General features: G+C 41.2%; 1 protein-coding gene across 2 annotated transcripts; it reads right to left on the bottom strand.

The window, feature by feature from the left end:
• LOC139642287 (protein NLRC3-like) lies at positions 1 to 13,932 on the bottom strand. Of its 2 annotated transcripts, XM_071517054.1 has the most exons (10): positions 13,891 to 13,932; positions 13,470 to 13,619; positions 12,044 to 12,163; positions 10,367 to 10,602; positions 8,472 to 10,269; positions 6,922 to 7,095; positions 4,376 to 4,549; positions 3,094 to 3,267; positions 2,848 to 2,894; positions 1 to 2,597 (listed from the first exon to the last, which is right to left on the bottom strand). In XM_071517054.1, exons 2-10 carry the CDS (start codon positions 13,598 to 13,600, stop codon positions 2,029 to 2,031), a joined length of 3,423 nt encoding a protein of 1,140 aa, XP_071373155.1. In that variant the 5' UTR covers positions 13,601 to 13,619; positions 13,891 to 13,932; the 3' UTR covers positions 1 to 2,028. The 2 variants fall into 2 exon arrangements, with proteins under 2 accessions (XP_071373155.1, XP_071373154.1); XM_071517053.1 differs by lacking the exons at positions 1 to 2,597; positions 2,848 to 2,894; positions 3,094 to 3,267; positions 4,376 to 4,549; positions 6,922 to 7,095 and adding an exon at positions 7,862 to 8,036.
• Between the last annotated feature and the right edge of the window lie 1,555 nt (positions 13,933 to 15,487).

Raw genomic sequence — 15,487 nt, 5'->3', positions numbered from 1 at the left:
TAGGAAGCCTGAGAAGGGGGAATGGGGAAGGGGAATGATAGCAGCCAAAGTCATGTATAAATGAATTAATAAAAAATTGGTCACAAAAAAACGACAGAGCAATACACTGCTTTATTTAAAGGCAACAATAATTACGTATTAAAGTCAACAATTTCTGTTTAAAACGATGCAGATCAAACAATCTTCATTTAACCTTTATTCCTGTAGAAAACAAGATAGATGTTTAGCTTGGAGGAGTGAGATTGATCAAATAAAACAAAGATTCAAAGGAAAAATATTTTAACCTGTCAATCACCAATAACTGATGAAAAACAATAATTTGATTCTGTCTAGTTAAATATCTCATTCATTTCATTTTCAAAATAAAATGTCTGTTCTTGTACAAGTGAGGTTAAAACTGATCAGTTAGCATTCACATACAATCCACTCTGTTCACAGTGACTGATGGATCATGTGTATTTCTGTTGCCTACTCTCCTCAGAATTAGGCTTACAAGTTATATCTTGAAATGTAGTAACTGTAATTGTCCTGTTTTTACTCAATACAGTACAAAATATAAGAACTACAATACGCAATAAATACAAGCTGCTTTACCACTGAGTCCCCATTCATTGTCAATGCTGCCCCCTAGCGGCATAAAGTCAACGTTACAGTGTGACTAACTACCGAGCATTATTGTCTCCCACCTTTGGTGGGGGACAATAAATAAATACAGTAATGGCAGAAATTCACTGACAAACGGATTATTCAGAAAGCAAACCGGATGGAACGTCTGCCCGGCCTAAGTGCTGCCTGGAGCATTTAAAAGCACCACGCAGCGTCACGGGAGCAACAAACACCGTGCTAACAAACACAGCACTAGGAGAAGATGCTGTCAAGGATTTCTTAACAGCATTGTGAGCTGTGGTAAGACTGTGCAGGAAGGATACGTCTACAAAATCCGGAGAGGCAGCCGGTAAGATGCTGAACTTTAAAATAGTTTGAGAGACTGTTTTCCCGGCGAAGAGCACTGCTGCTACCAAGCCAGTTTGGTCAACTTACATGTGGCTCGATAATTTAACTCTTTAGTGTTCATGCATGCAAGATGGTTTGTCTATTTTTCAGAATTGGTTGTAAATCTATTTGCGAATCTGATGATTTTTACCAAGTAGAAGCACAGGAAATGGTGATGATAAGTGTTGATTATTTGTTAATTGCATTTGAAGTACATTCTGGTTTACTTTTGGTCACAAACTTGGTGGAAAAAATTTACGATAAAACTATGAATGGTGGCTTTTAGCTACAGCATGTTATGGGCTTATGATGGCTTAAAAAATCGTTGTTTAAAAGGACTGCATAATTTAATATTACTTTAAATAAATATGATTATAAATCATGTTAAAATGCAATAAAATATATACACATATACAAATATATACACATTTTTCTTTTTCTGTTCACCTAATGACTAATGGAACTATTTAACTGAACTATCAAACTAAGCTGCTGAACCTGCAAAAATAAAAGGAGAAAAATGGAAAAAATGTCATTGAGTGGAATGGTGGCACGGTGGTGCAGTGGTAGCGCTGTCGCCTCACAGCAAGAAGGTCCTGGGTTCAGCACTGGGGGTATGTTCTCCCCATGCCTTCCGTGCCTAGTGCCCAGGTGGGCTATCTCGTCTTTCTGTGTGGAGTTTGCATGTTCTCCCCGTGCTCAAATGGGGTTTCCTCCATATAACATCGGTAAGGACCCCCACTAAAAATCATCACAGGCACTGAAGTTGGTCCCCGGGCGCTGTACTATAAAGCTGCCCACTGTTCCTGGCTGCCCCCAGAGGAAGGACAAGCCTTGGATGGGTTAAAAGCAGAGACTGAATTTCACTGACCACTGTTAACAGCATGTGTGTGGTCGCTGCATGCAAGTGTTGTGGTGTGTTGTGTGACAAGACAAGACAAGCTTGGAATCCAGTTAAAAACCTTCGGGTAGATGCATCAATCTCTTTCAAGTGCGGAAGCTATAGGGAACTATCGTTTCAGCAGCTGTCTTTAGTCACAGTGTGAGTGTTTCTCTCTCCTCTATCTGACACAGAGACACTGAGGAACCAGACCCAGACCAGAACTCAAACCCAAACCCAGGGTAGAGTGGTTCAGTGAATGTGGAGTGGAAGGTGTGGAGGTGGATCAGTGTGTCAGAGGAAACTCTGTAGAAGGACAGAGAGCCACCAGGCCAGTCCAGATACACTGCTACTCTGTTAGAGTCAGAGGAGTGGAGGGAATGTATGAATGTTCTCTTGTTATTGTGCCAGGCAGAGTAACTATTATCAGAGCTGTACAGACACCAGGACTTGTCATTCGCTCCAAGCCTGCAGTCATCACCCTCTCCTCTCCTTCTGATTCCTCTGTAAGTCACTCCTATATCAACCGCTCCCTTCCTCTCGACCTCCCAGTAACAGCGACCAGTCAGACCATTTCTACACAGAAGCTGATCACAGCAGTCAAATCTCTCTGGGTGATCAGGATATAGCTGCTCCTCTCTCACTGCTGTCACCTTTCTGTTGTCTTCAGACAGGATGAGCTTTCTGTGTGCTGTGTTTGGGTCAAGTGTGAGTTCACAGGCATCTGATGGAGAGAACAAGACACAATACATCAGCAGCTTCTCATCTAATAAACCTGTTGTGGTTATTTGTTGATTTATTGACAGTTCATTTCTTAGCAGTTTCATGATGGCACATGATGTCAGCCATCATCCTGATTCACAGTAGGATCTGAATGAATGGATGTCACATACTGTGGTGTAGATGGACTTTCCATCTCAATACTTGAATGTGTGCTGCTTTGTTTTCATGAATCAAACTAAATACACACTTACACTTCCTCACACCTGGTTTCAACCACTGCACTCCACCATGTTCCACACTGGAGGAATAAACAGGGAATAAGTCAGATCAGCAGATTATATTTGATGATGGAAACATGGACATTTAATAACCTTCAATATGAAGGATTTCCATTCATAACCACCATTAAAAATGAAACAGTATTCCTCAGCTTGTCAGTGTAACAGAGAAAATGTGTGTGAGCTCTCAGCCTTCTAGCAGACGTTGCCTCTCCATACCTGAGAGTGTCCAGTCTCCAGTGTGGATCCTCCAGTCCAGCAGAGAGCAGCTTCACTCCTGAGGCTCCTGGATGATTGTAGCTCAGGTCTAGCTCTCTCAGATGGGATGGGTTGGAGCTCAGAGCTGAGGCCAGAGAAGCACAGCCTTCCTCTGTGAGCAGACAGTATGACAACCTGCACACAAACACATACACACACACACACACACACCCCAACCCATTCTTATTCCCAACTCGTACTGTATTGAAGCTCTACATTGCCTTCCGCATCTGTGTAGAAATAGCATAGCACCAGGCGTTCAATAAACTTCATGGTAAAACCTCTTGCAGCAGTATTGGATGACTACAAAAATTGGTTAACATGGTTGTAGAGCAATTTCGAGGCCAAATGTAAAAAAAAAAAAAAAAAATAAAAAAAGCTTGCATTTTAGCATTTGATGTCACCTGCTAAATAAATAAATAAATAAATAAATACATTTGGCTCATAACCTATATAACAAGTTATTTCAGTGGCATCTCAATAAACTCCATGAAAGGTAGCACTTCATAATGACTGTATTGTTACCCTCTACTTTACAATAGTCTAACTGGAAGAACACAGCCGGGAGTTCTGTTGCAAAACGTGGCATAATCGGTTTTGTCATTGAACATACCTCTTTCTGCCCATGAAATATAGCCAATGAAATCACGGTAAAATATAATTTTTTGGTTATCGTCTTGTAACATCAACTTTTTGGTTCAGATTGTATTGCAAATAGTGATTTTATATATATGGTGATAAAACTCGATATGGCCTGATATGAAAATTGTAATGGTTTTAACATTTTCAGCCATATCACCCAGCACTAATAGTTTGTTAGTTATTGTTTATTCTTGGGGATTGCTTTTGCAAACTTTTGTACAGGTTTTCTGAAAAATAGATCCTAGCTCTCAGTATAAACTTGTTTAAAAAGAGTTACATGTAAGAGTTAATGTATGAAAACTGTAATTGTCTCCAATATTAACAGTTGACCCAAGGATCTGGTTTTGTTTTCATTTCAGTCCTGGACTCAATTTGTGACAGAATGTGACAAGTCCTTTACTTTAGGTTTCAACAATAGAGGCAGTAAGGAGAGGAAAAAATGAAACATTCTCAGGATAGAAACTACTGATAAATGTTGGTATCTCAGCTGCTTTCAAAACTCACATCAGCAGGAAAATCCTACAGAGGTCAGGTATTTTCACTGAAATTAATGTGCATGTAAAGCAGAATTTAAATGTTGAACAGTATCAGTAATACTGACCTGAGAGTGTCCAGTCTACAGTGTGGACTCTCCAGTCCAGCAGAGAGCAGCTTCACTCCTGAATCCTGCAGGTCGTTGTTACTCAGGTCCAGCTCTCTCAGATGGGAGGGGTTGGACTTCAGAGCTGAGGCCAGAGAAGCACAGCAGCTCTCTGACAAGCTGCAGAACCTCAATCTGAATGAAGAATAAAGCATGTAGCCATCAAATAAATTATACCTGAATCCTTGCAACAATCCATTGTTTCATAATCCAATTATATCTGTTCAGGTTCTAAAGGTGTAGCTCAACATTGTTATGGACTTAACCATTTTGTTAGTGTGGATCAGCATAATATTTGCCTTATAGAGTCATTCCATCTGAAATCAGACAGGCTGTCACACCTACGTATGTCTCACAATTGGTCCATTTTCCTTGAACACATTCTTTAACCAACTGTATGGATAAATCTGGAGTTTGGGCACTGAATGCCAAGTAGTTAAAATAAATAAAGGTTTAGTTAAGGTCCAGAATGTATAAATATATTTTATGGTATATCTTCATTGGTGGAAAATTATGTGTTCATATTTGTTCAGCATCAGAACTTTTATGTTTTACAGATATTTGTGTAGTAGGGAGACCTATCCCTATGGTCCCTGCCCACAGCATCTTAAAGTTGTTTTCCTATTTTTATACCAACATTTTAAGCAATTTGGCTGTTTTTATTATTTAATGTATTTGAAATAAACAATTTGATTCCTGGTCAGAAACGACATTTATAAAGGACTTGATTTTCCTTTTCCTCTAGTGATTATCTTAATTTTCCAGGGAGTACCCCACCCGGACCCCACCCACCCCACCGAAGTATGGTTCCCCCAATAAAACCAGCCATTTCCACCACTGATTATGACTAATGTCTTTTCTATGTTCACACAGGCTATCCCGACAAAAGACAGCAGGCTTCCAACATGGCTGTGTTGGTGAGTGGTTCTACAGGCTTGGTGTCCCAGCCCACATCCATTCTGATCAAGGTCGGAACTTTGAAAGTGCCCTAATCCAGCAGCTATGCAGCCTTTATGGGGTACAGAAGACCCACATCACACCATACCACCCACAGGGCAACAGGCAATGTGAAAGGTTCAACAGGACACTACACGGCCTGCTACGGAGGCACAACATAATCAAAAAGTAAGACCCTGTGATCTCCACGAAGGCCAACTGGTGTACCTCCGGGACCATGGCGTTCAAGGCCGTAATAAAATCCAAGACACCTGGAGCTCTATCTCGTACCAAGTTCACAAGGCCCCTGCAGAAGCTGGACAGTGTACTCCATCGACCCCCTCAACAAGCCAGATCAGGTAAAGCATGTACATCGTACCATGTTTAAGCATGGTACGATGGTAGGGTGACCCCAGCAGAGCCAGCAGTAACCAAAAGGTGTGGAGAAGAGGATGACCATGGCAATTGGTGGATCATGACCCAGCCCCTGGGTGGGGTATCTGTGCCAGTGCTTCCCCCACTTGATGGCCCTTCTCGGTCCTCTTGCCCCATAGAGCCCATAGCGCCTTCAACAGCTCCAATAGGCATGGCTCCAATCTCCAGGTCCCCTGAGGTGGCCCTCCAGAGGACAACGCGGGAGACTGCTGGGAGGCACACCAACATTCATCATCTCCCTGTGCTGATGAGGGTAGATGGGGCTGCATCTGCCCAGGTCCCTGGGTCTAGTAGCGGGACATATGTCATTTTTAGGCCCTAGGATTAGTTTTCTCCCTATCATCAGGATGCCGTATTTGAACACCACTTCTCCCTAGTTGGTTAACTAGACCTGGTCACTTTCGTATGCATGTAATGTGTACATATTTGCATTATCCTTATGAAACTCCCCCATGATGAAGTTACCATTTCAGTTTTAAGCTCTGATTTCATGTACATTTGAAGGCAGCAGGGGTCATCATCAATAGGAGCCACAGTAGCTGTTTTAGGGCACAGGACATTGCCCAAGAGCCTGAAAATGTTGCCCTACATCTCACTGATATTCAACAGGGAGGAAGTATCTTCTGGAACCTGCATAAAAAGAGTCCAGAACCATTTGTGGACAGAAAGTCATGGGTCAAATGGCTGCATTTGCAGTCCGGCTAAACTAGGCTAAATACCTAAATAAGTTTCATACTGTCACCAAATCGTACAGTAATGTGGGAATAAGAAGAACACGATAAATTAGACCTACTCATGTGATCAATCAATGGGCTATTATGGCTCACTATATGTATGCCTACCAGTGCGTAGGCTGTCAAAGCTATAGAAAATCTTAATATTTTTATTACAATAATAAGCACACAATTTCTATTTAAATCAGGCCAAATTAACAAAGATTCCGCCATGCATTAACTACAGCTTGGTTTGTGAAGGTATCAGTGCAGATTCAAATTCATTTCTAAAATAAGCGGTGTCTGTAAAACGCCCAAATCCTGTCTGAATTCAAATGGAATGACTGACATGCTCAAGTTAAGTGTCCCCACAATATTCATATAATATTGATGTCAGCACAGAAATAAAATATGCTGTCTGACCTGAGAGTCTCCAGTCTACAGTGTGGACTCTCCAGTCCAGCAGACAGCAGCTTCACTCCTGAATCCTGCAGCTTGTTGTTACTCAGGTCCAGCTCTCTCAGATGGGAGGGGTTGGACTTCAGAGCTGAGGTCAGGACTTCACAGTGAGTCTCTGAGAGTCCACAGCCAGAAAGTCTGTGATCACAGATTTAATGTAAGATTAGTTATTATGAAAGCAGAGCTGAGACCAAGCATACCAATCAAAATGTACACAGCATACTACTACTACTACTACCACTAATAATAATAATAATATAATATATAATAATAATAATAGTAATAATAACAATAATAATGATGATAATAACTCAACAACAATAATTCAAGAATATTTTTTAGCTAATCACAACTGAGTTGTAATCTTTGGAATAAACAGGTATAACCAGTGTTGGAGTTGTTACTGGAAAAAAGTAATGAATTACACATTCCTTGTTACTTTTCTTAAAAGTAATGAATTACTTTACTTATTATTTCCAAGAAAAGTAATTAGTTACCCTACTCATTACATTGTTTTTGCGTTACACCCTAAAACGATTGGGCTAGGCTTACTTGCATTGGGCCAATAAATATTGTCGACCTAAGCCACATTACCAGCAGAAGTATCTAAATAATGACTATGGGCAGAAATATATGTCACTAGAAACTGAAATTAAATTATTTATATTTGAATTTGAATTGCTCAACTTGAATAATTGCATTAAAAAACTCAATTTGAATCACATAATTTGAATTTGAATGTATTAGTTTGAAACTGAATTCCAATAAACTTGAAACTGAATGTAATATTATGAAATTGAATTCATTTGCTCTGAAACTGTGTTCACAGAACTCCTTTTCGGACAATCAGCACCTACTGTATGTTTTCCTTCACTCCCATTGATCCATGGACTTGATACACGTTGAAGAACGTTTCTTTCGATCATGGATGAGGCTGGGACTGATGGCGTTCAGTATGGAGTATCATGTCCAGAGAACTGAAGGGATCTGGAATTTTCGGGCCAAAAACATGAAAAGGAGTTCTGTGAATCTGCACTCGATTGCCCTTCCTCAACGACCAGGATGTGTGTCTCAGTAAACTGAAATATAGAATTGCAAGAAGTGAATTTGAATTACGAGAACTGAATTTGAATTGTGAGAACTGAATACAGTTTCAGAGCAAATGCGCTCTACTGCGCTTCAAGTATTTCCAACATTATTTGAACGCGGGATAAGATGAGGGGAATCTTTCATAGATATTACACCAATAAAGAGGTTAAAGAGGCTAAAGAATGAAACACAAGTAACATCCGATCTGTTAGACCGGTAACTGTAATGTGATTACTGAAAATATAACAGTAATGCCTTAACACGTCACTTTGTAATGTGTTACGCCCAACACTGTGTACCACTGCTATGTAGAACAACGCTTTTATAGCGTGTATGTTTGAGGAACTATATATCTATATTGTATGTTCTTATGGTGTCAGCTGTGAAGGTCGCTCTACAGATAATGTATTCACATCAGGACTAACCGAGCCTCTCTGCAGTTCCTCACAGCTGGGACCAATCTGCTTCGTCCCTCCATTGATGTGTTGTACGCCTTCAGGTCCAACACATCCAGAACCTCCTCTGACATCTGCAGCATGTAGGCCAGAGCTGAGCAGTGGATCACAGAGAGTTCCTTCTTTGAATTGTTTTTTGACTTGAGGAAACTTTGGATCTTCTGCTGTACTGAGTGATCGTTCATCTCCATCAAACAGTGGAAGATGTTGATGCTTCTGTCAGGAGAAATATTGGAGATGTTCATCTTCTTCAGGTTGCTGATGGCTCTCTGGATCCTGTCTGGACTGCTCTCTGTCTGACCCAGCAGGCCTCCTAAGAGCCTCTGGTTGGACTCCAGTGAGAGGCCATGAAGGAATCGGACAAAGAGGTCCAGGTGGCCATTTTTACTCTTCAGGGCTTTGAACATGGCTTTCTTCAGGAAGACATCCAGGGATTGATCACATCTACCCCAGCCTTTTCCCAGGAATGTGTCCAGTACCTTGTTATCCCTGTTTGTGTAACAGTGGAACATGTAGACTGCAGCGAGAAACTCCTGAATGCTCAGATGAACAAAGCAATAGACCGTCTTCTGGAAGAGCACACACTCTCTTTTGAAGATCTCTGTGCACACTCCTGTGAACACCAAGGCCTCTCTGACATCAAGACCACACTCCTCCAGGTCTTCTTGGTAGAATATGAGGTTGCCTTTCTCCAGATGTTCAAACGCCAGCCTCCCCAGCTTCAGAAGAACTTCCCTATCAGTCTCCATCAGCTGCTGTTGACTCATCTCATATCTCACGTCATACTTCTGCTTCTTCCTCTTTGTCTGAACCAGCAGGAAGTGTGAGTACATCTCAGTCAGGGTCTTGGGCAGCTCTTCTCTCTGGTCTGTAGTCAACATGTGCTCCAGAACTGTAGCAGTGATCCAACAGAAGACTGGGATGTGGCACATGATGTGGAGGCTCCTGGATGCCTTGATGTGTGAGATGATTCTGCTGGACAGCTCCTCATCGGTGGATCTCCTCCTGAAGTACTCCTCCTTCTGGGGGTCAGTGAACCCTCGTACTTCTGTTACCCTGTCAACATACGTAGGAGGGATCTGATTGGCTGCTGCAGGTCGGGAAGTAATCCAGAGGAGAGCCATGGGAAGCAGATTCCCCTTGATGAGGTTTGTCAACAGCACATCTACTGATGATATCTGTGTGACATCAGACACAACCTCATTGTTGTGGAAATCCAATAAAATTCTGCTTTCATCCAGTCCATCAAAGATGAACACAACTTTACAGACAGTGAGCTTCTCTGCTGGGACCGTCTGTAATGTTGGATGGAAAACATGGAGCAGCATGAGAAGACTGTACTGCTCATCTTTGATCAAGTTCAGCTCCCGGAACGAAAGCAGAATCACAAGACTGACATCTTGATTTTCCAAGCCCTCTGCCCAGTCCAGAGTGAACTTCTGCACTGAGAAGGTTTTTCCAATGCCAGCAACACCATTCGTCAGAACTACTCTGATGTGTGTCTTTTGGTCAGGTAAGGGTTTAAAGATGTCGTGGCACTTGATTGGAGTGTCATGGAGGGTCTCCATCTTGGAGGCTGTCTCAAGCTGCCACACCTCATGTTGGGTATTAACCTCTTCACTCTGTCCCTCTGTGATGTAGAGTTCAGTGTAGATCCTATTGAGGGGGGTTCCAGTTCCTGCTTCAGCAGTTCCTTCTATCACAAATTCACATCTGTTTCTCAGACTGATCTTATGCTCGTCTAAAACCTCCTGCAAACCGTCATCCACTGGAAGAGAAGAAAGAATAAGCAAGTGTTTAACAAATATGCTATTGTTTCCTGGTTTTAGAAATGGTCACAACAGTAGACAGACTCCCAGTCTTACATTGTGCAATGCTGGTTTGACTGGGTGTCTGCAGTCCAGGTCTTGTTCTGGACCTTTTTCCACACTGGGGACAGGTGGAGTCTTCTGATGAACCAGACTGGTCCCAGTATGAGGTGATGCACTGTGTGCAGAACCAGTGTCCACAGCTGGTAGAGACTGGATCCCTCAGGACCTCCTGACACAAGGCACACCAGGATAGCTGCTGCTTCACAAAACCATGACTCCTCTTCCTTTCTCTGTGGAGATGAAGGCAATTTATTATGAACTAACTAAAAAATCAAAAATAAAAGTTTTACCTATCTTTTGTTGAAATTGTAAACTAAATTTCAAGATTTTGCACGTACTATCTACATAGTGTCCAGATGCTGCCACAACATGTAAAGTTTATTTTCAAATTTTTATCTGTCACCATAGTTGTAGTTTAATCAGTCAACACTGCACACCCATCCACTCACCCATCATGGATAAATGTGATTGTGGCGATCATGGATGAAAGCAACACTGTAGCAGTTTTCCTGGTTCGTTCCATATGTAATTGTCATTAATGAATGCTCCGCTCAATACAAACAACACGCAGTCCTATTACATCAACATTAATGAACCTTGTTAAAGAGCACAGATATTGGATGGCAGTCATTGGTACATAAATAAGTTCCATTCTTGATAACCTCTGACTACAGATAGTGTTAGCAGGGTACAGAGATTGATCACAGCAGTTAGGGTGTCTGACAATAAAAAGAAGATACAATGGTAGAGTTCCACTACATTACATCTACATTATTAATCAGTGTCTATATTTACATGTCTAAATCTCCTGTTTGCCTGAAATTGGCTTTTCAACGATGTTGGGACGTTTTGGTGTGTAAACCATTTCCTGTGGGCGTGTCTTATGCGTGTGGTCAGCAGTGAGCTGGTTGTGGCTATCAAGCTGAGGCTAGCAGGATGAGGGAACTTGACCAACTGTGGGGGAGGAGGGCGGGACTAAGGGGGTAATCACAACTATAGCTGGTTTTCTGGGGTCCGAACCATAGTGGAAGTTTAATTTGTTGGATTTTAGTATCTACAAATCATTTCTTCTCCAAAGTTGCACTAGAAAAATATATCCAAGACAAAAATGCTAGAAAATATTGTTAATAAAATTTACAGCTTCGATTATAATCATTCAGAATCTTCATTATGAATTTAAATTTAGATCACAGGTGACAAAGCCACTCACAACTTCTGTCTCAGCATCGATAACTCTGTCTCCCTCCCCACACATCCGCAACCTCAGAGTCTTTTTCGACAGAAACCTCTCTTTCGAACACCACGTCAAACAAATCACCAGAACTGCCTTTTTCCACCTAAAGGTGTGTGAATATTTTCTTTGAGTGTAAATTCCAAAATGTAAGTTGTAAAGTATTTTGCTGAAAAAAACATATTTATAGTTTCTGGCTAACATAATCCAGATGAAGATCCATTTTGGTTGAACAGCTGTATTGCAGAGCAGTTATTTTTCTCTTTCCAGTGTCTTTCCTTCATATCCTCACTACAAGCTTTGCTTCATGAATACAATCTCATAGTGTGTAATGCAACAGTGAAGGGAAACAATTCTAAATGACAGAACAGAACATTTTTCCTTCATCATTATGAATCAAGTTTGATCAGGTAGGCTTACAGTATAACCAGTCCTCTTACTTTGTGTCTGAGGGTCCAGGTTCATTACTCAAGTTCAGAGGAGATGCTTTAGACCAGTCACTCTTCATAGACAGACAGCTGGGTACTGGAGACTCTGCTCTCTGCCTGTGGTACTGACCTCTGGAAACAGAAATGTTTTATACATATCATTAGTTCTAGTAAAGACAGACAACAATGCATGTGACATTGCATATTGTCACTTTTTCTGTCCATCTGGTTCCTCCATCTGGAGTTTTTGGTGAACAGCTGTTTATGTTCATATCCTAATCTGCACTTTCACAATCTGCTCTGTGCCAGACTTTCATTTGTACTGATCACCTCTGTCCTTTGGCTGCTGATCACCTCTTCGAGCTCCTGTGTCCTTTGTTGTAATTTCTGTTTTTTTTCTCATATTTATTTTCAATATATCCTGTCATAGCGGCAACTCAAGATTTAGGGTTAGGGTTACATTGTGCGTTGGTTAGCCGCTCCTGTTCTCTGTCATGTGCCTGTTGGTCGGTCTGTCTCATGTGTGCTACCATGTTGAGAGCCACACACCCAAGAGCTTTGGAGAGATCCTTGCCTTTCTGTGTTTGATCCAGAGCTTCAGACGTAAACTCTGCCAGGTTCTGGCTGATTGTGTCGGGTCCAACACACTGAACACTGCAGAGTCAGTCAGTCTTTCATCAAGACCGCTAACAGTGACTCAAGCGACTCAAAAGAAAAAGACAGGTTTTAACTCTCAGTAGGTTTGGACATCTTGGTCCTTAAGGATGTCTTCAGCTGCAGCAGGTTCTGATGAATATACAGTATATGTGGCAGCCTAATAAAATGTACCACTGTTTGATTGTATCAGTGAGTACGTTTACATGCACACCAATACTTTCATTACTGGGAGTAATCAGCTTATATTATAAGTAATGTGATTCCTCTAATGACTTAGTTTACATGATTCAGTTAATAATCTGCCTACTGCTCGTCACTCCACTGCACTGCTCCATGTTGTTTGCTTTGTAAATACAACATCCAGGTTACTGCGTCTGGTGACCTTTAACCAGTTCAGTTTGAAAAAGCCAAAAGAAATCTAAGGTGTTTACATGCCTCAATAGATGGAAAGACTGAGCAGAAATCTAGCTGTGTTAACCAGGTTCTGCTTACTCTAATTATGAACTGAGTCTGATTAAGAGAATCAGATGAAGGCCTTAACATGACACTTTCAGTCTTAGTATTGCCGTAATTGGGCTAAGATCCAATTATTAGTGCGCATGTAAACGTACTCTATGTAGTCAGTGGGTTAATCAGTGATTCTCATGCGCACGTTGTACTATATCTTGGCCTCCATAAAACTTTCTCTCCCTATGGCCACTCCTGGGCTCCGTATTTTTCAGTACAATAGTGTAGGTTTTCAAATAACATTTCCTCATTACAGTATAACCAGTCCTCTTACTTTGTGTCTGATGGTCCAGGTTCATTACTGAAGTTTAGAGGAGACCCTTTAGACCAGTCACTCTTCATAGACAGACAGCTGGATACTAGAGACTCTGCTCTGTCCTCCTCTTCCTCCACACAAACATTCATCTTCTGGACTTCAGTCAGCCTGGAGACACACACAGACACACACACACAGAGTATCAGGAACGCAGCCAGCACTACCCCTCGTAAGTTAGTATGGCCTTGTTTTCTTCAAATATGTCTAATTAAAAACAGTGTGTATTAAACGGCCATTCAGGACTTTGTATCCACAGATGAATCAGTGATAACCTGTTCAGTTCATTCTAACTCTTATTCCCTCTACAGTCCACAGGGTGACAACTGACTCAGAGACTTTTACACTAAAATAATAATAATAATGTTGTAATAACACTCACCTTGCTTGTTTCCCTCCTTCTGCTCTGCTGTGTGTCTCAAAATGGAGTCTGAACTAAGTTGCTTCCACTGTTCCCTCTTCTCATGTACTTGGATCAGCTGATCAGTGCTCCTCCCTGCTCCATTTCCTGTAAATGTCTTCTGGCTGAAGTCACATCTGTGTGTGTGTGTGTGTGTGTGTGTGTGTGTGTGTGTGTGTGTGTGTGTGTACTTTTTGTTGAGATTTGTTGTGTGTGTGTACTTTTTGTTGAGATTTGTTTATGAGAAACTCTCTTGTATTGAATAGCTCTGATTGAAAGGAGATTGGTGAAAAATGCTGAGTGGGGAAATTTTACAAGATACTTCATTTCTGAGTATGTTGTTTTCAATACAAGAGTATGTTTTTCAAGTTATTATAGTATATATGGCCTGATGAAGACTCTATAGTTTACATGTACATTAATATATCATACTGTTAGAAATTGTATCAGAGTTTATGTTCATTCAGAAACGTGACATACCGGGTCGTCATAAGCAGTAAGGTTTTCTCTACTCCCGCCCCTTTTGATCATTTTAACAGGGGGAAAGTGATTCATAAAAGCACTGCAGCGCAAAAAATACCACCTGCTCTAGTAAAGACCGTACTGTTGAACTTACTCATATTTTGATTCTTTTAAAGTCTTATCAGGATACTCTCTCCACCTTTTTTTTTAAGTTACAACTAAAAAAAAGGTGGGGAAAGTATAGACTACTGAAGTATACTGAAGTATGCTAACAACTATATAGCCTAGTTGTTTGAAGGTAACAAAAAACTTAGCTTAATGTTGCTTTTGGTAAGTCTAACAGTCCTGTAACATTGAATTTTGTGGAAGTGTACCTGCCGGGAATCGAACACGGGTCTTTCACTTTCACTCACGTGACCTAAAGAGGTGAACAGAGCTACCGACCGACCGACAAAGCGATCCATGGAGCCGCTGCTGTCCCGGGGCTAATAAAAATACTGAGTGAACATCGTCAAATTGTAGTCAGTGGGTTCAGGAAACAGGCTGCAATAGCAGGTTTCCTCCACTAGATGGTAGAAGAGCTCTATTCTTGTTAGGTTTACGCTTGTTGCTCGCTCTCTCTCTCTCTCTCTCTCTCTCTCTCTCTCTCTCTCTCTCTCTCTCTCTCTCTCTCTGTCTCTCTCCCTCTCATTTCCCACTTTGTTGGCTCGTTCATGTGCGCTCTACTTTAATTCCAATATTTCAAACATGACTTGAAGGCAGGATAAGACGAGGGGAATCTTTCATAGATAATACACCAATAAAGAGGTTAAAGAGGCTAAAGCAGGGATGCTCAGCTTGCTTTGCCCGGGGGCCACTTTTGCAAAATGACAGGAGGCCAGGGGCCAGTTAATAAACAAACATTAATAATATTTATCAGATAAAATGAATAAACATTAAAAGGCCCATAACTCGTTTGGTATTGTCCTGTGTGTCTTATTTATTTGTGGTATTTATCTATTTTTTCTTTCTTTTGTTGGTTTGTCTGTTCCAAGCACTGTAAGTTTTTGTTTTTTTTTACTTTCCATGTACAAGCCCCGACCTTAATACTGCTGGTTGTCCTATCACCAGATAGTTG

This window comes from Centroberyx affinis, unplaced genomic scaffold (genome assembly GCF_046629955.1).
Source record: "Centroberyx affinis isolate AG114_WGS23_722 - 3 ecotype Tasmania unplaced genomic scaffold, CSIRO-AGI_Caff_v1 ptg000452l_1, whole genome shotgun sequence".
Classification (NCBI taxonomy): Eukaryota; Metazoa; Chordata; class Actinopteri; order Beryciformes; family Berycidae; genus Centroberyx; species Centroberyx affinis.
Note: the sequence above shows the minus strand (reverse complement) of the source record. Positions and strands in the feature narration are given on the sequence as shown.